General features: G+C 31.5%; 1 protein-coding gene across 1 annotated transcript; it reads left to right on the top strand.

Annotated features, from left to right (window-relative positions):
• The first annotated feature begins 5045 nt into the window (after nt 1-5045).
• LOC132760038 (uncharacterized) lies at nt 5046-6319 on the top strand. Its single transcript, XM_060751927.1, has 3 exons — nt 5046-5246; nt 5619-5834; nt 6166-6319. Exons 1-3 carry the CDS (start codon nt 5134-5136, stop codon nt 6317-6319), a joined length of 483 nt encoding a protein of 160 aa, XP_060607910.1. The 5' UTR covers nt 5046-5133.
• Nucleotides 6320-25960: the final 19641 nt, after the last annotated feature.

Below are 25960 nucleotides of genomic sequence, written 5' to 3'. Positions count from 1 at the left end.
AGTTCATACAGGAAGTAAACATCTCTCATGCGTAAAAATATATTTTTATATTGAAACCATCATAAGTTACTCATTTATGAATCTATTTCACTGACTTTTTATTCATAGGTCATGGAGTCGTGAGCGAAAAAATAACTTGCAATCAAATGCAAGAGGAAACTGTCCAATTAGGAGAGAACCTGTTGTATTTAAGACAGCGAGACACAAACTTTGGTCTGATACTCGACCAAGTAACATGGCTAGCTACAGATGCAGGTTCAGTATCGGTAATCAAGAGATATGTAGGAGCAAGTCAAATGAATAGAAAGGCGAGCAGAGAGTATATATCAGAGAATTACTTAGGACCAAAAGCAGGCCAACCAAACACAAGATCAGACACTACAGGTTCAAGTTAGGTCAGACAGTACGAGTATCGCACGTGAAAAGTGTGTTTGACAGGGAGTACTCTCAGAAGTGGACTGGCGAAATATTCAAAATCAAAAGCCGTTTCAAACAAGACAATGTATGCGTATATACCTTTATTGACTGGGCCAATGAAGAGAAAATGATGGTACGTTTTACGAACAAGAATTGCAGACAGTCAGTGTGGACAAAATTACAGAATACCACGTTGAAAACAAATATTAAAGAAAAGGACGCAAAGCAAACAAAAGGAACTACTAGTACGTTGGTTGCATTGGCCGAAAGATTTTGAAAGCTTGATCCCAGAAAAGGACCTGACACAGTACTTTCAAGTAATGTGATCATACTTGTATATAAAGCAGATATTACCCCCGAGAAATCTTCATTGATGATATTGAGATTCGATAATTAAAATCATAGTTATTATCAACGTCGTGTACAACGCTTAAGCTGTTCCATTGACTTGAGGCATTAATGCTATCGTATAGCAAACGCTCGTTTTTTATACAATTCTTTTGGAAAGTTTCTGACACTTTTATACAATTCTTACACTTTTATAACTATATATCTGTCAAGCACATAAACATAATATAAATATATAAAATGATAATTATGAATTTAATTTTGATAATGATGAGGATTTTAAATTATAATTTTGATGATGGAAGTGATGATAATCATGATGAAAATGATGATTTATGAAAACAATGATTATTGTTAGTACTCCTATTATAATGATGAAAGAGTTGATAATTTAGATCTTGATGGTAATAGAGGCGATAGTGAATTTTCTAATGATAACCACATTCAGTAGAGGTGCGCGGTTCAACTAGTATACTGGTAAACCACTGTATGAGACATCTGCAGTATGTACCGCGGTACAGACCTGGAAAAACCAGTACTTTTAGCTCTAATTTAAAGCAATTACAGATCCGTAAAATGTACAAAAGGAAATCTTTCCTGTTGTCTATATCAATATTTCTTTGAATTAACCTTTCGCTGACTTTTATCATTCCACGATAGTTCTCAGCAAAAATTGAATGCTTTATCAATTAACACATGTAAGCCAGAATTGTCGACTTGCATAATCTCAGTGGAAGAAGCAGGAATTGTCGACTTTATATATGCTTGTCCAAAAATCGCAAATTTGATACGAGAACTACAGTTAAGTGTAATATTGTAAATATTGATCATTCACGAGGGCATTCAATGCATTAAATTAGTGTGTTACTATTTTTAGTATTTACATAAAAAGCGGCCAACCAGGCTAGGGGGTTTCCTTACGTAATATACTTAGTGTATGCGCATGGCAATTAACTAATTGTAGAACGACGTATAAACTGGATTAAAAATAATGTTTGTTCATCTAATGCATATTAATTAAGCAGTTACATGGTCAGTCAGGTTTTCCATGTGATAATTTTAATTTGCTTTTGGGGTACATGTTTGTTTTGGTTTCCGAAACAGATTGAAATTTAAAAAAATCCATTAGTGTTTGAAATTATTTTTTGTCCAAAAGGATTACAGTATTTCAAATAAATCGTAACACATTTACCTTGGTAAATCGGCAACTGAAAATCAGTCTAAGTAGTCGCCGCGTGCATTCGCCTATTCAGCAATGGAAAATTTTAGACTTGTTTTTGTGTATTTTGTTTTTGTTTTAACAACATCACACTGTTTTCAAATTTTCTAATAACTAGAACTCCGCGAGTCTGATGTGTCACCTTGTTAACAAAATAGTTTAGGAGAAATGGCCAGGACAAAAATGAAGTATGAAAATTAACAAAGGGCAATGTAGAGCAGCAGTTTCTGTGCACTGCACTTCTTATCAATAAGATCTGACATCATATGAAGTTTCAAGTCTATAGCTTTTATAATTTATGAAAAATGACCTGCACAAAATAAAGTATGAAAATTAACAAATGGCAATAACTAAAAAAATAAGAAATGCACAGTACCGGCTCTTGTGCACTGCACCTTTTCTTAATGAGATCTATCATCCTATGAAGTTTCAAGTCCATAGCTTTTATGCATTAGGAGAAATTGCCCGGACAAAAATAAAGTATGAACATTAACAAAGGGCAATAATTCAAAACATAAGAAGTGCAGAGCACTGGTTCTTGTGCACTGCACTTCTTCTAAATGAGATATATCATCCTATGAAGTGTCAAGTTCATAGCTGTTATACATTAGGAGAAATGGCCAGGACAAAAATAAAGTATGAAAATTAATAAGGGCAATAACTCAAACATTTAGAAGTGCAGAGTACCGGTTCTTGTGCACTGCACTTCAGACATTTTAAGACATTATAAGAAACAGGCATACCAAGTTTGAAGTCAATCCGACTTATAATGACTGACTTATGCTCCGGACAAGTTTAAGGGGACGCCGACATCGCCGACAAAAGTAGCCCCTATTTGTCGCCTTTTTCAAGGCAACACAAAAATAACTTTCTGATGTACAACATTTCAACGAGCTTTAAGGAATTAAAATAAATGTTTAACTGAAGTGATAGTGCCATGTTTGAGTATGATACACTTTTTATCAATATCTTATTTTATTTACTTATTAAATAACGTGCCAATTAGCCAGTGACTTTAGTCGACCGCTGTAAAACTTAACGGTTGAGAGAGGTAACGACTGAGGCTTTTTAAGTTTTTTACTATATACAAATACGGAAAATAAATGACCCCCGGGCGGGGCCAATTTTCACCCCAGGGCATTTATTTGAGCAAACTTGGTAGACACTGACTAGATGATATTTCAAGCCAAAAATTTAAGCTCTAGCTCTTTCGGTTTTCTAAAAGAAGATATATTTTCTGCTTGGAATTAATCTATTTGAACAATTTTTAAAGTTGACTATAAAAGGAACATTCCTGTGAAGTTTAGATGAAATTGGCTTAGCGGTTGATGAAGAGATGTCGTTTAAAGTAAAAGTTTACGGACGGACGCCGGACAAAAAGCGATCACAAAGGCTCACCATGTCACTTTGTGACAGGTGAGCCAAAAACAAGAACTGATCATGACCCAATTAATTTATGATTGTCAACATCGCAGCTTATTTGATGTCGAAAGTACCTGATTGAAAAAAAGTTAAATGATACTTAGATTAATCTATATTTTATAGATCTGCTAATTTTAATATTTGAAATTCTATACCAGCCTACCTTGATACTTATTTTAGAGATAAAAAATAAACCTATAGCGTACAATGAAAATCCGTGGTATACCATGGTTTATACCGTGTTTTTTAGGGAAAAACGTGGTATACCGTGGTATTTTCTTTCTGGCGGTACCCAACTCTAAACCATTATAAGTACTACTGACCACAAATGATTACGACGATTTTTCCTTTTTTGAGCCTGAATAAATAAGTGATGACATTCAGATTATGATTATAATTAATAGGGTGATGACATTTTGATGATAGTGGCTGTGATGATGATGATGTTTCTGGTGGTGATAGACTGATGATGATTTAGGTGATCATCGTTTTAAAAATGTCTTTTTTATTTATCATTATAATTATACTGTAAAATCAATTAACAATTTTGGTTGACATTAAACTCAAATTCTTCTGAGGTCTACACTAATAATATACATGTATTTCTTTTCAATTTAGACTTCTACTTTTAATATTTATAAATTCATATAAACGAGAAAATCAATACTTGAACATGAACTTTTTGGTGACGAGGGGAGGGGATGATTACTACTTGCCTTGGCAACTATGGATACCAGCGGAGATAAGATGGCCAAATGAATATGTTGAAAATTTACACGACTCTTAAATTAGAATACACAGCGTATTAGAAAGTGTTGAGATTGTTAAATTCTTATTGACAGCCGGGGGGGGGGGGGTGGCTGATTATTACATTACACCTAATCTTGGTAACTAAGAATATCAGCAGAGCAGACTGGAATACAATGTTGAAAATTTACTAATTTTAAACTCTGAATCAGAATACACAGCATATTAGAAAAAATTATAAGGTCAAAAAAGAGAAGAAAAGTATAATAGAAAATTCAAGTTTTTTCTGTAATCTACTATTTATTTTCATCTTGTGATATCAATAATCAAATATGAAAACTATTTTACTTCACTTGTGGCTCGATCCTGTCACTCATGTAATATTTATTTTCATATGAAAATAAAACTAGATTGTTGCAGGGCTTTTCAGCACATAACCAAGTGTATTGAAAAACTTTGATTTATAGAAAAAAATTGAATTTCCTCCATTTATCAATTATGATGATCTAATATATAATACTGGATTATTCTCTTCATGATTAATATCAATAAAATGTAAATGATTTATGTGAATAAATCTCAAATTATATACTGTATACATAGACCTACTTTAATCCCTAAAGATATTAACTGATTAAATTTTAGAAAATGGACTTTCATGCAGTAAAATGTATTGTTCAATTTTAAAGGTCGAATTTAACTATTTTGTTTACGTAAATAGAATATTAAACTCGTTTGCAACATTTTAACGCTCCGCTCACCAGGTAAAAGTTCGCATAACGCACCGTTTTTTTACAAGCTTGTGTGAATTACTTCCCTTTGTTGTGACGTCATTGTTAAAATTAGGAAACGCCGACATACGAAACTGTAAACAATCACGGATCATTTAACTTTTAACACTGCTACTATTTAGTAAACTCATTGATTTTTCTGACGAATCGAAGCTTTATGAGGTCGATGTCCATGAAATACGACCGTATATGTTTGAACAAAGAATTGAAATCCAGAATCAGGAAGCAGAGCAGAGCGAGTCTGACTCTGACTCTTTAGACAACAGTTCTGATGATTCTTACATCGGAAACGTAGATGATTGGTCAGTGTTTTTGTGTGTAAATTGTTTTTTTAATTGTTGACAGTAATCTTACATTTTATCACACTATTTTACTGCAATTATTCAATTAGAATCTATCAATAACTACAAGTCCACGAATTTGCAAGAATTGTCGAACATAATGATAATCAAACATACCTACAGCCATGACAGCTACACGGGCAGTTATGCACATGTATGCATAGATAATAATTTAAGTAAACTTAAATGAAAATTATTAATTTAATACATGTTGACAAAAATAAGAATTGACTTGTACGATAATCTGATTTTTTTAGACTAAAATAAATCCTTTTATCGGACGCCTGAATAATTTCACTCGCACCCATTTTATTCAGTTATTACTTTTTTCAGGTGTGGATGTTGTGTTAATATGCCTTCAGCCCATGAGAGGAAGTGCTGTCAATCGACAAACATTGTTGGTGGGAAGACAGAAGCAGAAGGGGTACCCTGCATTACCCTTCAGGAGGGGTTCCAGGTAAACTGCCTGAACATCCATGTGTTGAAAACCTCCTATTACGAGTTTGTTCATGACCATGGGCCAAGAGAAGAAAATCAAGAAATTCATGAGTGAGTTAAACATTCAAACAGTGTACAGTAATAAGTATTTGTTTTTCAAAGAAGTTCAACTTCAGTCAATGAATTTAAGATTTTGAATTGACAAGCCCGAATTCCAGTTTTGAATTTATTCTACTACATGTATATATTTAATTAAATTTACTTAAAATTTTCGCTGACCATGGACCATCGGGCCAGTGCTAAATTCGATGACTGCACCTTAATCGTAATTGTATTTACAGGCTTTATTTATCAATTTCAAATGATATGTTAGTTTTAAAGAAAGTTCCCTCAAATCACAGGAATATTTATCTCAATGATAATTTTTTGATTATGTTTTCAGGTTGTATCGATACCTTGCCTGCAGGCGTTTTACCAGATGGGTCTACGGGTTACTTCCAAAGAATTGTAGGCGTGTTATTACTGCATGTGCAGTCAACGCCATAAGAACACAGTTCCCTTCAGCGCAATACAGTGGGTTTGAATACCCACAATAGATGTTTCTGTAAATTGTATTGTACATTGTGGAAATAAATTTACACAAGTTTATCATTTTAGTTATTGAATAAGTTATTTTCCCCTTCTAAAACCTTTGCAAAAATAGTCAAAATCGATTTTACACTTAAAGCAAACTGTTCAGCAATAAGCCAAGTAATGTGACCATGTCCATGTTTTATTGCTCCTTATGAAATGCTGACCATCAGTCAATAAACACCCATATGGTGAGTGGTATTCCCATTAAAAATGTTAAAGTTTGCACCAATGACTCAAATTATGATCCAGCTTCCCAAATTATCAAAAATTGAAACCTTTTACCAACTAATGCTCATCTTTAAACGCACATAATATGACCTACTAAAATTGCCCACAATAGATCCTTTTATATAATGCCAAGTCTTTCTTATACATGACGCATAACAATGTTTCACTCTCTCCTTTCTGTAGTGGTCAGTATTAACTGGATAGTATTGATGGAATAGGGAAAAATCCCAGGGTCAAGGTAGTATATGTATGTGCCAAGTCTGTCAATTAATTTTTTATATATAATTATACATCTTACAAACAGGATCTTAAAAAGAACAAACTGTTGAAACTAAAATATTTATTTCATTTCAAACAAGACCTGTCGGTAGGACAGCAACGCTCGACTATTCTTATTGCTTGATAGTAAAAAAAGAATGCTTGATACAGTTACCACCTCCTGTTTACAGGTTGGGGTAATGATGGTGAACAAGTGTGCAAAGTTTCAAAGCCATATGTCGATGGACTTTGAAAATATTTGAGGTATTACAAAAACTTTAACATAAATTCTAAGTCGAAAAAGGGGCATAATTTTGTCAAAATGCTTGATACAGTTACCTCCTTCTGTCTACAGGTTGTGGTGATGATGGTGAACAAGTGTGCAAAGTTTCAAAGCCATATGTCAATGGACTTTGAAAATATTTGAGGTATTACAAAAACTTTTAGCATAAGTGGTTACGCCGACGCGGATGCCGACGCCGACGCTCGGGTGACTACAATAGCTCTACTTATTCTTATCAAATAGTCGAGCTAAAAAAGATGCAAACAAGTTGAAAGTAACATTCATGTTCTTCTGTACAAGACACATTGACAAGAGCTGTCTATTGAGACAGGAGTGGCTCAACTAGGATAATACATGATAGTGGAATAAAACGATTTTCTAATTCCTAGTATAATAATGAAAGGTATTGTATTAAATATTACTATTTAGATTTGGAAAAAATTACAAATGCATTGTATAAGGGTCAGATGAAATAAACATTTAAGTATCGATAATGCTGAGGAAAAAAGGAGGCCAGAACTTTAAATTCCTATAAAGGGTATTTGTAAAATTTAGTTAAGGTTCACATTAAATGGTGGTGCTGGTACAAAACAAATAAACAGATATTCGAGTCGATTAAGCCATAAGGGAAGCCATGATTATGATAAACTTTCGTCTAAGTTATGTTCTTACCAAAAATTTTGGTCGTTGTTAACTAACAAATACAAGTCTAGCGTTTTTAAATTATTATCTTCAATGGACACAATAAAAATTTCACTACAATATATTTGTTAACAAACAAAAAGAAATAACAGTACATGCCAATGTTTGTTCTTTTAAATGTTATTGTTATTTCAATGAAAGGGTCACCTTAATTGTACAGAAACTTATGTAATGCAGCACTTAAAATTTTATCTTTAGCTTCAAAAGTTTATTTAGAAATTTAGGCATTCATACATTTCCACATTTAAGGTCACCTTGACCAGAAAGTATCACACAAAAACAGCCATCCCATTTTTAATGACAAAGAATAGTTCGGTAACTTGTCTGTGGGCTGTGGATCAATTTGTTTTCTCAGAGCAGCTAGGCATGCTAATTTTCATGAAATATTTGAAAATGTGTTTACAGAAAAAATATTTTCATGAAACCAAAAGGAAGTAATTACACATTATCAAGGACACTTACAACCAATATAAATAACAATAAAAAAGTTAAAATATGCTAAAATAGCCCTTACTGCATTGGTAATGCAGTAGAAATATAGTTACATTATCCTATGAAAACTTCATTTAATTGCATATGACAAGTAAAATAATTTACTTGAATTTGGAATATTTTACCTTTTTTTTAAAGCTAAGTACATTTTCTCAAGTTTTTTAAAAAATATTTTGGCTCATCTGGAGGCATGTAGCTTTAATTTTAGCGGTTAAATCTTGAAATGTGATTTTTCACTTAAAGTTGATTTAGGTTTAAATTAAGTCTTTTAGGAGTACTCTGTTGCCAATGGTAATGGTCTTTCTTTTGCTTTCTTTTTTTTTTCACTGGCCAATCTGTATTGATGTGTTTCTCAACGCAGTTCTTTGCGTACATCATCATCAAATCTGTAATGTATCCTTTTTGAAACTGAATTAAAACTATTATCTTCACATTGACTATGAATGATAAAAGAAGCTATATGTAGAGTTGAATTTATACTTTATCAAATGAAAAGTTGTAGAGATAATTGTACAAAAATAAAATTATTCTTAAAATCAACTAATTCCGTTGTTTTATATTTTCTCTTCTTCGTGGATGCAGTATATTTCATGTCACGATAGAAAAACTACGCTATCTTACCCATTTGATCTGTGCTGACCAATTACCTTGGCACATATCAAAGCTGACGGTATTTTTAAGAAATTCATCATGTCAAGGGCTAAGACTTTTCAAAAGTATTGATATACAAAGTATTAAAAGAAAGTGTGGCATTACTTTGACAAATTAATGTATATAGATATATTTTGCGTCCAATGGCTACTTTGCATTTAACTTACCAAATGTCTGTTCAGTTTTTACATCCTTGACAACAGGCTCACCCTGTCTGTTTTTTGGATAAGATATTGTGTACTGTTGCATTCCACTCTTGGTTGTCCGTGTATCCCCCCTAGCAGTTTCATTAAAGTGGAGTGCACTAACTTTAGACCTAAGAAAATATATTTTGGATATTCATTTTTGCACAACCTATTCAGTTACAAAAAAAGAAACAGAAGTAACAAGTCTTGAAGAACAATTAACTTTGCCAACTCAAAAAAAACCCACTAAATCTTTTTTTTTATAATGACGCAGATATCAATAATCAAGATTTCTTAACTTATATTAATCACTTTCGAGTCCGCCTCCTGAGCAAACCAGCAATTGTGTCATATGTAAAAACATAGTCATGCTCCGAAGTAAGGCTCTGAACCCATGATATCTAGGTTTAACCACTAGGCCACCGCTCCCCTTAACAAGTATTTAAGTTTAAAGTCACCCAATTTCAAATAAAAATCATGTCCCTAATTATCATGATTGGAATCCAACCAGGGACTTTCAATTCTTTCATTTGACAATGCTTTGCCTGTCAGCATATTCAAAGTATATGGTTTTATTGGGGTGCATATTGTTTACTTTAAAATTCCTGTTTGTTCCTTCAGTAAGGATAAAATGGCACGAAAACAAAACAACAGACATAAACAAACCTCGATTCCATGTAGGTATGCATGTAATGTACAGATTTCGGAGCCCAACTGCACATTACTTCATGGAAGGCCTCTATATCTGAAAGTTTTCTCCACCCACCTTGGCTAGTTCTGCATGAGTCTTGAACCCTAAGAATAAAAATTAAAAGACAATGTAAACAAGTTTTTTTTTTCAAAATTTTCCATTGAACAACCTGGTGTCTAGTTTTTTTCTCAGTTATGGTATATAAGTTGTGATGCATTTATGCTTTAAAATTTCATTCAAATATAGTGAATCTTTTCCAACATTTCAGCTAGTCTATTTGATGCTTTCATTACCGCTCTAAATCAGACTCAGTACTAATAGTTTACCAAGGAAGCCAACATAGGAGTAATTATAATCAAAGTTTCCAGCTTCAACCATTATTATCATTAGGATATAAATAATTCAGCATGGAAATCAACTAAAATATTCAACTTCGTAATAAAGTGAATAAGTTCTATTAGAGTTATGCATACATTGTGTATTTACAGATCATATACATACATAAAACGTTTATAATTATATTATTAGTTATAAAGATTTTTACAGGTTATATGGCCCTATATAAACAGTTGTTTTGAAAATATAACCCGAGTCGCTAGGCTAGGGTTATATTGCAAACAACCGTTTATATATGGTCATTTAATCTGTCAGGAATATTTACATGTATAATGAACTTAAATAATACAGCAGACCTCCTTTTTTGAGAAAAAAGCGAGATTTCTCAATAACTTGCAGCAGCCGTGTATATGAAACTATATAAACGTCATGGATTATTCAATGAAATGTGACGTTACATACATGCAGTATTATAATAACCTAATTATACAAACCTACCCATCATAAATATTTGTATAATTTGCCACGGAATTATCTAAATCCAAAAATTACTGAAACATGGTCACTGAATGTACACATGTCTTCTGCTAATATTGCCAAACTATATTATATTTATTTTTTTCATACTCAATAATTGTAAAGTTAAACAAAATTTTGTCAAGGGTTACAACTTACCAAAGCTGGTGTCTGGCACTGAACATGGTACAAATGGGGCAATTGGAATGTCTGGGCATTGCTTGCAAATGGTTGCCAATTTTCCAAATTTACAAAAACATCTGGCAGTTTTTATTGGTGTTGCTGTAAGAGGCCCACTGATATCAAACACTGTAGTCTACTCCTTGGATATCAAGGCATGGAGCCTCTTCTGTCAGGGTGTGGTGGGGGTTCTTTGCCTATATTAGATCTAAATTAGAATAGTTTATTTTATGAATATCCACTCAAGATAAGCCTTATGTTAAATGTCCAGTTTTATTGGTCATATAATGAAAACGCTGTATTTCTTTAAAATTTATGTGTGTTGATTTTCACAGAAGAACAAAAGTGGAATACTATATTAATTTCCATATGTACATGTAATTGACACATACAAGGTACAATAGGCCTATAACATTCAATGCCGATACTCATTTTTGCCAATTTCATTAATATATATGATACCCTTAACCCATAGATTTCTTTCCGTTTTGTTATGCATATTTTATAAGTCCTCGTTACTCTTAAGTGCTCGACCTTTTTACTAAAAGTTTAGCTTCAGATATTTATTTTATTCTATTTACGTACATTATTTCACTGGTTAATTAATATAAACTACCTAAATTACTTTATACAATCGGTTAACCAAAGTTTAACCTAACCATGGATTTAAAGGCGTAAAATGAAAAAAACAAAAACATTACCTATAAAGACATGTCGCCAATCATGTCCTTAAAAAATTAAATTGCTAATTGGCGACCTATTAATTTTGAATTTACTGAATGTGACTAAATATACGTAATTTTTTTCTATTTGACATACAATTTATATATATTACTTAGTGATGCAAGGGAGGCTAATGAAACATTATATGCAAAAAAGGTCCATGGATAAATGTTATACCAATGTAAAGCTAAATATTAAAAGGTCCCCAGGGACTGTACTATAGAGACTTCTGCGCTTTTTATGAATGAATCGGTACAATTGATTCCAGCGCTTTTAAGTGTTGAAATTTGAGTACCGCTGAAGCCGGTGCAAGGGGGAGTGAGGGAAGTTGGACTTTTAACATTATCCCTCATGTACATATTCAATCAAACAGAGTCTGCAATTTTCATGCAATTTTGTGATTTCAATGCATCCGAGACTTTTTTTTCAGATATGTATATATCACCACAGCAGGTGTCAAGTGCCGTGTGGCGCCGGTAATAAGATGCCTCGTACTTCATTGTTGTTGTATGTTTTGTCTGGTCATTTGGGATCATTGATTCCAGCGCTTTTAATGCCAGAAATAACTGTTTCGGGATAGTTTATTGGAACTCGGCGGAGCGTCGTAAGCCGCATTTATAGTCCCCCGGAGGCCTGCTATTCCGGGCTTTACCTGCATTTGCCAACTTTGCTGTAACATCTGAATTCTGAATTTCGTGTACATGTCACTACATATTTACATATTTAATGGTTTTGACAATATACATTATTTGTTTGTCAGTTGCTTGTGAACCATAAATTCTATAAACGGTAAGTTGATTAGATGGGAAAGTTTACAACTATTGATTTTTAAGGGTAGCGCATACTTCATTTGCATGTTAAAATTCGTGTATAAACTTAAGTGTTACCTAGGGGTTTACTTTTAAAATCATTATTTTGGAACAGTATATAAATAACACATGGGTTTGTGGGTAACAGTTAAAACATTATTCCGAGGAAAATTCAGTAACCCGAGGCGTAGCCGAGGGTAACAGTTCTTTTACGAAGGATGATATTTTTACTGTTACACACAAATTTATGTGTTATTTATTTGATTACCCCGAACAAATACTGTGATGATCTTAAATTTGTCAGCTGAATCTAACTGTAACAAAATAAACCAAGAGTAGTAATAACTTAACTGTCTTTACCTTGCAAGTTTTAAGTGTACTGTAGGCCTACTTGAGAAGCTGTTTTTCTTTTATTCTTTAAACAAGTGATGATATCTACCAGTCATAAACATACAATAAGATGTGTTTTATTTAGGAAACAAAACACTTATCCATTTCTGAGGTTATGATCTGTGAAATCTGATCCTTCTGTATCCAGAATATTCTTCGCATGGTTTTTGACAGGTGCATTTACAAAAATAACGATGATAACCTATGTTTGTCCACAATATCTGTAACGTTTCACTGGTTAAAATTGTTAAATAATCCTTAGTTGCATGCTTAAATCGTCTGCATGTTTCAGTTTGACACAAAATTATTCACATTACAATTACTTCCATTGAAAACGGATGTTTACCTTTTGACTAATCAGCAAAAATATATTTTATACGCGAAAAAAACTCTAGGATGCAAAGAACTAAATTTCATGAGAGTGATAGTTACTTTGGTAATGCCCTATTGTCGAAAATAGGAATGAATCGAGAGAGAAATGGCGGCCATTTTATTAAATTTTATTTAGAAAATAGACCATGTGACCAGATTTTATACTGTTAAAAAATACTTTTACCTATGTAACAGTAGAAATTTCCTAGTCACGTGATACACTTGCATTTACAGTAAGAATAACTCCCGGAGGTCTATGGGAAATTAACATTACGAAAAAAGTGAGGGGTAATAATATTTAATATGATTTTAACTTAATTGCAATCGGTTATTAGATAAGATTACGTGTGACATTATGCGGTATGTCACTTAGCTTATTGATCAAGTTGAAGATAAAGATGGTTCAACACTGTATCTAAGAGTTTTTTTAAATATTCATAACATCTACACCATGATATGTTATTTCAGATGTTCAAGACAGAAATAATTTACATGATACATAATTACATAGTTAGTTTAACCTCCTTACCACAGAAAGTCACAATTAATTTACCAGAGCAAAGTTCAGCCAACGCATTTTCCTGGCAGGCTGTCAAGCATCTTACCAGTACTAGTTGCCTTCACTCAAAATTGCAACGTGCTGATACATTTCAGTACATGCTAGGGGCAAAGGTATCTTTTCGAAAATATGGTAGAAAGGATTTCATTACCAATCACATAAAAATGACCTTCACCAGCCGGGCGATGCGAACCCCGAGTATCCAGATTTACTTGCTTGCACTCATTATCTTGCAGACGTTTGAATATGTAAGTATAATAATTATTGAATCAATCGTTGCTTACATTTTCAATATGCGCAACGAATCAACGAAATTACATGACCAAGGAACCACCGAAAAAATAATAAAATAATTATCGTACCTTTCCTACATTTAATATACATTTAAAAAAATCAAAGGTAATCAAATCAAGACACATCATTAAACACGTTTGATACCAACTTACAGATGAAGGTTCCATGATAACTACCATATGAACACATCTACGGATGTTTCAAAATTCCAAATTTTACCAGTTAATGTTAAATGTTGAATTCTGCTTAAGCAGGCGCTAGGGACGTGGACGGTAACTTGCACTTACTAGTACCGTCCATAAACAGGTTCAATCAAACCGAGCCTGCAACATTTTCAATTTTGCAGTTTTCGGCTTACTCTATGGATTCTTATTTCTCTTTATTTTTGTGACGTTACATCAGCGTTGTTTGTGCCGTGTGAGGCTGTAAAAAGTCCCCCCCCCCGTAAATTCAGTCAGGGATGTTATATTTCCGATTCTTACAGATCGTTCAGCATGACATTATTGTTGCTTGTGGTATTTTAGTTCTTTTTAACTGGCTATTTTTGTTGGATGGTTCCAGTATTCCTCACTTGAAAACTTTTGAAACACACTTAGGAAATATGGCCTGCTTTCTTAAATTTGTCTTTTGACGTCATGTCTGTGAAATGCAGGCTTCATAACTTCTGACCCCCTTTCAAATTTCAACTTTATTTAGTTCCGCCATTGTTTTCTAGTTAAGTGCACACACATTTCTTTACTTGGGGACCCTATTCCGCTTTTCATGGAATGGCACTAACTTGTCACATTGAAGGTTACATGATAACTGCCATATGAACACATATGCTGATGTTTTAAAATTCAAAATTTAACCAGTTTATGTTAAAAGTTGTAGACTGCTTTAGCCGGTGCTAGGGGGCGTGGACGTTACCTTGCACTTACCAGTACTGTCCATGAACAGGCCCATTGAAACCGAGCCTGCAACATTTCCAATTTTGTCGTGTTGGCTTTCTCTACGGAGTGTAATTTTTCTCTCTATTTTATATAACTACCACTCAAGTTTTATTATTATTTACTAGCATAACTCATTATATTTGATTCATTATCTCATCGTTATTGTCATTTTAAATTGTCATACATTTTTATTGATATGACCTGTGGTTGAAAAAAACGATATTCAATGAGTAAACTATAAAATTTCAAAATATTATATTCCTTATATGTCTTCTGACATGTATAGATTAATGATCTTTTCTTTCAAAGACAGAAAAGTCCTACATTTCCATGCACTTTTCATTGATAAAATATTGCTTTGGCAAACTTTTATGTAATTTTCATGGCAAATTTTTGCCATGGAAAAATGAAAAAAATAGAGATTGCAATACAAACATAACAATAGCACCAAGAACATGTCATATGATAAGTTTTAGATTGTTTTGTGATTGAAATAAAAGAATAATTGACTTGGCAAATTTGCTATGGCAAATGTAAAAAAAATCTTGCCATGGCAAAAGACCAAAAAGCCATGGCAAAACACACTTTGACATGGCAAATGTAGACTTTAAATGCATTTTTATAAAAAAGTTGTAAAGATAGAAAAAGAAAACATTTTAAAACCTATAAGAAATTATAACAATTTAAGAATGTTTTCATTTTCATGAAAATAGTGGTTGAATTTGTCAAAACCGGCGCGGGGAAAAGAAACCGGCAGCTATTATGTAATGAAAAAGATAATTACAAAATAATACGATTCAATACAATATAAAACCAAAAAAACAAAAAAAAAAACAAGAAAAACAACAACAACAACACACATCAAAATCATGCACGTATCAAATTCTGTATTGCCGTAAACAATCTTTGATTAAATTAAATAAGTAAAAACAACAGTTAATTTGATTAAAATACATTTTATTCCAAAAACAATATATCCTATATCAATCAGCAATGACCGGGCTATTAAAAAATTATTCTATTCGCCGGTCTCTAGTAAATCCCGGACAAAATAGACAGGGAGAAACGGGATACCGGAAGCGAACAGGCCGGAGAATAGTCTATCCCCACAATACACCTTACAATTATTTAGTACCGCTACGCCTTTAAATAAATATTAAGTACTGATGAACTCAAAATCTCATATTACGTATATCAATTACCATCCGCGGTGACATAAGTTACCTGATTTTCTTCAATAAACAGTGTAGTAAAAATCTGTATCAGTTACTTAAGTGTTGTTATGTTAAGAGTTATACAAAATTCTAATATCAGATGTATAAAAATAACTAAGCTCTGTACTTAACTCATCCAGATATAACTCTAGTATTTTAATAAACTTGACTTGCTATGTTACTTAGATTTAACTTTAAATTAAAGATTTCAGCAGACAAATTAACGTAGTCTATTACCAAGAGTTTCTGAATTTAATCTTTTTTGTGACCAATAATCTGCTGCTTTTATACTAGGCAGTGGTTGAAATGAGAAAAAATGTGTAAAATACCAAGTATTGGTAGAACCGACCCAGAACTGTTAGAATGGTAGCTACCTAAAATGGTCGAATACCAAAAACTGGTAGAACTATCTACCAAAAAATCTGGTAGAAAAGCTAAAAATAAACAAGACAAATTTGCTCTATTTCCAAAGAAACATCAAGACTCATAAAGTTTAACAATAATTAAATATTATAATAAAATATGGTACTGCACTCTATCTTCAACGTTAAAGGTTTAATACACATCATCAATATTTACAGTGAACTTAATACCAGAATGCAACGATAAACATGGCATATCAAGTGTAAAGTTTACAACTTTCTACAACAAAATCAAGTTATTTAAAGTGTTTTCACAATGGAATTAAATATTCAGACTTGTCTTAAATGTTGTTGATACATCCAGTTTTAGGATGACATAATTGGATTTAACAGACATTACGGAATAAACATACATATAAACACAAGGAAAAATAAGGACATTTGTGGAAAAGCTGTGTAAACAACATTAACAATGGATAAAATCTAGAAAGAAAAATGGCAAACACAATATCTTATATGCAGACTGGCTGGTCAATAATTATAACATCAGAATATATATTTAATGTGTGGTACATTGCCAAATACTTCACAGGTCATTGAAATTTTTTCTCTCTTTTTTTTTGTATTTCTTTCTTTTAATGTATTCGTAGTATGATGCTGAAGGGTTGAGGGCATCCCAAACAGCAACATACAATGTTTTTTCATGTATAATTATAAACTGTATTCAATGATGCAATGACAAGAAAAAATAATATAGGATGCATGTATATAGGAAAGTAAATAAATATTAAACAAAAAACTTGCCCACCATTGATAGAAGTTTCTTTGCTAAAAGGAAAATATTTACATATAAACTTAATCTGAGGTGTCCTGAAAAATATTTTGACCAGTTTCCATTCTTTTTCAAAAATGTATAATATATTTCTTTTCAAAGCTATATTTCTGTCTAAATAGTACACAAATTGAAAAAAAACTTTGAAACTTGGGAATGTCAAAGTTACATTTAAACATCTACTTTGAAAAAACTGTTTTATTTATAGAAATGTATTAAATAGTTGTATATTTTTGTACCTAGGTTAGTTTTTTTTCCATTCATTTAGAATTGTACATTTTTGTCTTTCACAAAGTTACTATTTTTACTTCATTGAGAAGCCTAGATGCATGAACACATGACCAAAAGAGATGCTCTATGCTTTCATTATCTACATAACAATATGGCATTGGTACCTTGTTTATTCTTAATTATGACTGATAAGTAAGTAGGTAAGGGGGACTGTTGTTGTTGTTTACATTGATTTTCATTTTTTAAAGATTTTTTATAAAACTTTTTTTGATTCTTATATAATGCAGTATATTCAAACTCAAACAAAAAAGATTTTGTTACTTATCTTAAGTCTAGATTATTTTCTCGTTATTAAAAAAATGTCATTAATACATGTAACACCGTTTTCGTACCAAGATTTGTAAAAAAAAACAAAAAAAAAAAAAAAAAAAAACAATTTTATAATCACAAATTACAATATAATTGTGATTATAAAATAACGATGACGGTTCATTAAGACAATTTTCTGAATCTGTTTTCCTCAGCGATATAAAATATGAAAGATCTAGAAAATTTTGCCAAAATGGTTGTTACTTTTCTTCTGCATATAAGGTGTTTTCAACAAGTGAACAATTTAGTTTCATCAAAATGAATATGTGTCAGTGTCTGCCCTTGGCTGTTATAAAAAATAACTTGCTAATCCATGTTTGTTTCGTTCCTCTGATAAATGCTTTTAAATTATTTTTTGTGGACTACCTTCACAATATTCCATTACTATAATTGCTTTTTTTTTACTTTGGTCAGACCTTGCCATAAGAAATCAAATATGATTGCATTTTTTTTTCAAAATTGTTACATCAGGTGCAGGCAGTTTAAGGAATTGTTGATTCAAAACTGGTATTAAGAGACTTTAAATGACAGTTATTTTTCCTATTGGGGTCAAATATCGGCGTTTCCAAAATTTTATTGAATTTTCTATTTTTGTTTATTTTCTCTTTGTAATTTAGTTCAACCATTTTTGTAGATCTACATGAAAGTCACATGAATGCCAAAAAGTTTGAATTGTGATTGTCCCCAAAGAATTTAAAATTTTGTTTTTATTGAGTAGGTGGTATATTTTTTATCCTAGCCATATGGTACATGATTTATCAAAGTTTATATTAAGTCCTGAATGTATTGAAATATTTTGAGTTCATTAAGTGTTTCATTAAGAGACTGATCTGATCCATAAAGTAAAAATCAAGTATCATCTGCATATTGAGATATGATTATTCCATGCTACCAACATTGGTATCTTTAATGATTTGGTTCTGCTTATGTTCAAACTACCACTTTGTATAACAGATGATTCAATATTATTTTAAAATACTTTTATCCATATTTAATTGAATTACCACAGTTAAAAATATCTCAGTTTTTTGTGTAAAAATTGCCAAGAAATGGAATCGAAAGCTTTCTCAAAATCAATAAGCAAAAGAAGACCAGGTAAATTATTTTCATCTAAGTAATGCATAATATCATGAAGCTATCTAGTGTTTTCGTTTTATATAATTTTTCCAAAAAGTCATACAATTCTTCTTTCAGGCTGGTCTTTTATATACCATTTTCTTTTTCCAGTTTTGAAATAGTTTTATCTAGATAATTGTGCTTTTCAAGATTACCCAAAACAATAGAGGGTTTTTCTACTTCCTCAATTAATTAATTCTTTTATCTCAGTATTTGTCCTTTTAGTTTTTCTTCTCTTAAGGATTACAGTGTTGTTTTAAATGTAATAATTCATCTGAGTTTTAGTTATTTAACTCATTCTATAAGGCCTGAATTTTATTTGTTATTTCAGATTCGAACTTAGATTTTTTTGCAAAACTTGAATATGATATTGACTCTCGTCGTTATTCTATTAAAAGTGTTGCTAAAACTAATTGATCATTTTTATAACAAATTGTATTTTATCATATGTACATTATTTATGTTCTCTAACAGGTAGACAATATTTTTGTTTCATATCATTATTTTTTTGATAATGGAGGCTATTTAATCAATAAAATTAAAAAGCGCATTGTTATGTTTACATTACACTTTTTCATGAGAAAAATTTATATTATATGTTAATAAATAAGTGATTTGAAATTGGCCCTGTTATTTGTCCGAGGGCTTCACATAGACCTAATTAAAACAAAATGGCTGCCATTTCCCAATTTCTTGCAGAAATCTATATAATTTTTTGGCCCTGCTTTATTAGCCAATCAAATTACTTAAAAGCGGTCTTTATATCCAGGGCCGAAAATGTGATATAGATATTGGCACTGTTTTAAGGCATCGTGTTATTGAACGTGTAGTTATTAAAATAATTAGTGTTATAAAAGAATGATCTGATTTGTAATATTTGTTAATTAATATGTGATTTGATATTAGCCCTGTTTTTTGTCGGAGTGCAGTTGTATTGGCCCAAGGCCGAGGGCCAATACGACTGACCAGAGGACAAATAACAGGGCCAATATCAAATCACTTATTTATTGACAATTTTATTAAATAACGACATGTACTTATAATATTTCACATTTAATCCTCGGATATTTATTCTTATTTTAATTCTAACATATTTTAATTATTATAACAAAGAACAACTGTAAAAATTACATTTTATCAGTTTGTTTGGAAAACCTGTTTCAAAATATTAAATGACTAAATAGTATAGACCATGATCAGACGACCCAGATCCTGACTCATGTAAAAAAAATCTAGTACACGTAAACTTATAACACAATCAGTTAAACACTACTAAATCATGAAACTGAGAATATTTTGTTTCAATTACGCAACCTGTCGGCGTCTACACATAGACCAATTTAAAACAGAATGGATGCCATTTCCCAGTTTCTTGCATAAATCTATATGATTTTTTGGCCCTGCTTTATCATTTAATAAGAAAACTTATAAATGCAGACTTAATATCACTTTTCGGCCCGGGGCCAAAAAAGTGATATAGATATTGGCACTGTTTTAAGGCAGGTATCGTGTTATTGAACGTGGCAGGTGCTTTTTATAGGACTAATAACGTATAGTTATGTAATAACTTGATTTAATATCACATTTTTTTAATGTTAGGGACCAGGTCTTCAGTAACAAGGAAAAAATCTAATCTTGTTTGTTGTACTTGATTACATCTTCTCTATGTATATCTTTTAACACTTGGAAAGAAGTCTCTAAATGGATAAATAAGCAAACGTTCAGTATTATGTTTAAGTAAGCTTTCCCTAACTTCTTTAATATTTATTCTTTTATAATTAACGTTATCAATTTCTGGACTAAAAACTCAGTTAAAATCGCAGCATATTATGTATTTATCATTATTTAGACCATCAATTGTTTCAAAACATTTTCTATAAAATCTGGATTGTCATTACTTGGTGCATACAGATTTTCAAGAGTTAACCTATTTTTTCAATTGTTACATCTAATGCAATAAAGTTACCTATATCATCATAATTTTTTTGTGGATTTCAAATTCCAAATTTTTATTAAACTAAACAGCTAGTACTCTAGCATTAGACTTAGAAAAACTAAATATACAATCCCCACTCCACTGAGCATATATAGCTTTTTCCTGCTTTTTTGTTAAATGTGTATCTTGTATGCAATAAATATGGTGTTTTTAATCCTTTAAAAAGTTAAATACATTAATGCGTTTCTTGTTATCATTCAGGCCACGACAATAAAGGGATAAAATACTTAGTTTTCTTAGGGAAAAAATACATAAGAATTAATAATAAATGGAAAAAAAAACATGGACATGAAAATATATATAAAGAATTTCTTTCAAAAACATCCAAACAAAAAAAAACTCTAGTGCTTTTTCAAGATTACTAGTTATAATTAAAATACTTACTAATTACTTGTTTAATATAATAACAACACAAAAGGATACCAAGGATATGGTAATGGTCTTATACTGTTATCTATCATTTTATTCTTTCAAATATGACAGTCTTTACATTAAGAGAACGAATATCAAAGGTGAATTCTTATATGATGATAATTATCAAAATACCAAAATTTACATACAAAAATAAATCATCAAAAAATATACATTATTTTTATGAGTTTAGAAGATTATTAATGACAACAATAATTCTTTTGCGAAGATAAGTACTCAAAACATGTGATAATTCTAACAGGAAGAAAACTAACGATTCTCTTTTCACTATGAAGAAAAACAATCATGACTTATTCTGATAATATAATATGAGGAAAGTTGTCTTACATAACTATGTTAATCCCTATATATAGCTCAAATTATCTATTACTATGGCCTTTCTAAAGAACACAAACATCAATAATCATGATAATTCTAGTATGAAGATGATACTTATCCATAATCATGATATTTCTAATATGAAGAAAAGAAATACCATCACAAATATTTCTTATATATAAAGGAAAAATTATCAAAAAAAAAGATAATAATAATAGTAGAAAGGATTCATTTTATTTGAGAGATATATAATGTCACACACGCATATAACTTAACACAGTAGTATATTTGTATTTAAAGTGAAAACAAAAATAAGTACTTATAATAAAATATTGTATTGAATGTCACGAGAAACCATGAAATAGCATATTTTTTAACCTAACTTGTAAAAATAAAGTTCAAAAATATACTTAAAACTTACTGTCGTCTTCATCTATGTGTCTGTTGTGAAAAATTTTGAGTTATTCTAATAATTGGATGGTTATTCACTTTATAGTTTCTCTTCAACATTGTCATATAAATCAAATTCATGTTTGTTCCCTCTCTTGTCTGATCCATATACTGTACCATTGCAAAAACAAGCACTGGCAATCATCAAGTTGAGTTATAATCGGTTTATCAATTGTTGATTGGCTCGTGTAACATCAACAACTAATCTAAATCCTTATGCCTTCATTTCTGCCCGTTTCCTCATTACCCGTGACTTGGCATCATTTGTTAGTTATCTGATAATTACTGGTTTTGAAGTGTGGGGTCTTCCTGGAATCCTTTGTATGGCTATGACTTCTGATCGCGAAAAATTTACTTTCTTAGAGCTTTAAAATGTCCAGTGTTTTTTTCTGTCAGACTCTCAGTTGTTTCTCCTTTATCTTTTTTTACATTCATTATTTTGAATTTATTCCTCCTTGAATATTGTTCATTAAAAATTGCCTTTTACTGGTTTCTCTGAACAATAATTCCTGAGATTTGAGCATTTCTGCTATTTCTTTATTTACAGACATGGTTTGTGTTTCGAATTTTTCAATTTGATCTTTCAAAGCATTATTTTTAAATTCAAGATCTTTTTTTTATTTAACTTTTTTAAACTGATTGATTTTTCATCAAATTTTGATTCTATTGACTCAATCATCTGTTTTTTTTCATTTTGTTAATAATGTTTGTAACTGTTTCTTGCGATTAAAGTTTCAAATGTCATTTTTTGTCAGCATACTTTTGAGCTCACCCCTCAGTTGTACCCCCTAATTGTTGATGTATTATACCTAATACTTCTCTACTACTCTTACTAACAACTGAATGGCTCCTTGCTTTTTTCACCCTAGCTGTTTCTTTAACTGTGTTTTTTTTTGGTTGACAAGTAAACAAAGTTACTTAACCAGTTACAGTTATATAACAGTTACTGAATTGGATCTAGGTAAACTTCTCAAGGGGTCTTCTCAAAGTTTGTAATCGATTTCATCAATAGACTCAAGATTCAAAATTATCAATAAATCCAAGTTTGAAAAATCCAATTTCTCTTCACTATCTATGATTGTGTCTTAAATGTTGATCGATCAGAAAATAACCAGCAAACCAGCAAAAATATACTGATTTACACAACAAATGTGCAGGTAATTTATCTATAACGTAACACAATATATTTGTTTATGTTTGCGGTGACCGCACATATGTTAAAATACATAATTAACTTTCAATAAAACTTGTCACATAATACCGCGGTAATACAATATCCTTTGGATTAATAACGAAATCCGTAAATCATTCAGAAAACTTCATTAAAATCTGGAAACAAAGTGATCCCTTTTAAGCATTAATTTGGAAGTATTAAAATGAAATAGCTTGTTGACACTTTACTATTTTATGATGAAGGCCGATGACCTGCCAAATAAATTTTCAGTGGTAGAAAATTGGAAGCGGATTCGGATATCTATTCGTGTAATAAATATAATCACCAAATAAACGTTTCCTTATGGTCAAGTAAGAAGAAGGAGACTGTGCTCAATTGAAAAGTGCGTTATATGTTAAGGTTAACCCTTAAAATTGGCAATTATGCTTTTCGCCCCCATCGCACTGCATTGCAATCCGAACCACCGCCGTCTGCGTTGTATCTTTTTGTCATTTTTTTATAATTAGGCAATAAAAATTTCCAAAATTTCCAAAATATGATTGTTTTTTTTTGCAAGTAAGATTCATTGGCAAAATTGTACAGAAGTATTTGCGTGATTGGCAATGAATTACATCATATGCAAGTAAGATGGAAAGGTACATGATATGCAGGAATAATTATGTGAACTTCTGTCTCACTAGTTGCTTCCTTTAAAACACAAAATAAATTCAGTTATAAACTTACCGACAATAGCAAAAGATTACTAGACGCTCATTTATTCAACTGCGACAAATACTCCATCGGCGCTGCGATGGATCCACCTCTTCTGCGAAAGCTATGGCAAGTGTGACTACAATTATCAAATGCTCAGAGTAAATTTGAAAAAGCAAGTCAGCGTGTTTTAAAAAGTTAAATAATTTCGCGATAAGTAAAAAAAAAGAATAATTCTTTGATTAGAAAATATTTACTCCTCAATTTTATGAATAGAGGAACTTCTTGATTCCTCTTCAGGCAGGGGCCACACTGTCCCGAAATTGACACCAGATGGGTATACGAATATGGAATTTTGAGCGAAGATTGCCCAAAATTGCTCGACAGCCAATACACAGCCGAAGCAAGTACGATTCCTACACAAGGTCAAACGATGGCATCCGATCCACATATGAATTTACGTGGAAGATGGTCTGAGGTTAGCCTTTTATATGTCCACCATGATACATATGCACAGTTAGAGCCACTCAAATTTGCTTTCTTCGTCCACATCGTGATACGTTACGACCTAAGCAGAAAATTCGCATTGGATTGCACCGTAATCATCTTAATGTTAGACATCTAAGGATCTTATTATCACGGTCGTTTCAACAATTACCACAGTTTATTATGTCACCGTTTAACCCGTTACCTAGTGCATTTTTTAACCGTGTCACCCCTTGTAATGTAAAACCTTCCTAGAGACACGTTTGCGATATCCTTAAATTGCGCGGAATTGTCCCTATGTATTTTTCATTTAATATATATGTATACAGTAAACTTCACTTATAGCGAACACGGTTAAAGCGAATTTCCGGTTATAGGGAACAATTTATTTTGGCCCGATTTTTGCCCTTCTTTATTTAATATAAAAATATATGGTTATAGCGAACACGGTTATAAGGAATTATCGCTTATAAGGAAGTCATTTCTTAGTCCCAATTTAGTAAAAAGTACAGAAAATTACACTTTTATAACGAACTCTAGAAAAATATTGGCTACCCGTAAATAGATCCCGCATTTTCAACTTTTGTTTTCATTGGCACGGATTAAAACTCGGCCGAATGTACCGTTTATTGTTGTATGTACTTCAATACATCTATTAAAATGAATTTGTATAGTTTTCTATTTAGGATATTTTTAGCATGAGCTCTTTTCACCAAGATAAAACGGTTATTTATTTCTTTACTTCAATAGTTTTGCTCGAGTAAAAAATATTATAATAATTTATAATCGGTTTTCAACATAATCACGCATGCTTGCAAGCATGCTCCATTGCAAACTGTACAGTACGCTTGATTTAAATGAAAAGAAATCTATATCTTACTTTACTAAAAGTCACCCTTGAATTATAATAGAAGATATTCAATATAAAAGGAAGGAAAAATCGAAAATCTTGTTTATTCTCAATCATGGAAAGAAAATAAAAAGAGTTTAGAAACAAAATATTATATTTTATGAGAAATTGAGATAGGGAGTAAAACTAAAACTGAAATAGCAATGATTTTCAAAACTCCAAAAAGTACGCTCTCGGGTATTGTGTCTAAAATAGAAACAATGGACTATTTTTTCTTAATCAAATGCTCTTCAAAATGGCGGACAATGGTAAACAATCAGTTCGTTATATGTAAATCTGTTCGCTATAAAAACTCATGATACAAAGAACTAATTCGCTATATGCTTACAAGGAACTCCGGATATAAGGAACAGATTTTGAATGCCCAAATGAGTTCGTTATACGCGGAGTTTACTGTATTCGTGTAAATTTCTGCCGTGTTTA

Source organism: Ruditapes philippinarum, unplaced genomic scaffold, assembly GCF_026571515.1.
Source record: "Ruditapes philippinarum isolate M1 unplaced genomic scaffold, ASM2657151v2 ctg510_1_1_1_1, whole genome shotgun sequence".
Taxonomy (NCBI): Eukaryota; Metazoa; Mollusca; class Bivalvia; order Venerida; family Veneridae; genus Ruditapes; species Ruditapes philippinarum.
This window is presented reverse-complemented; position numbering and strand designations above follow the sequence as displayed.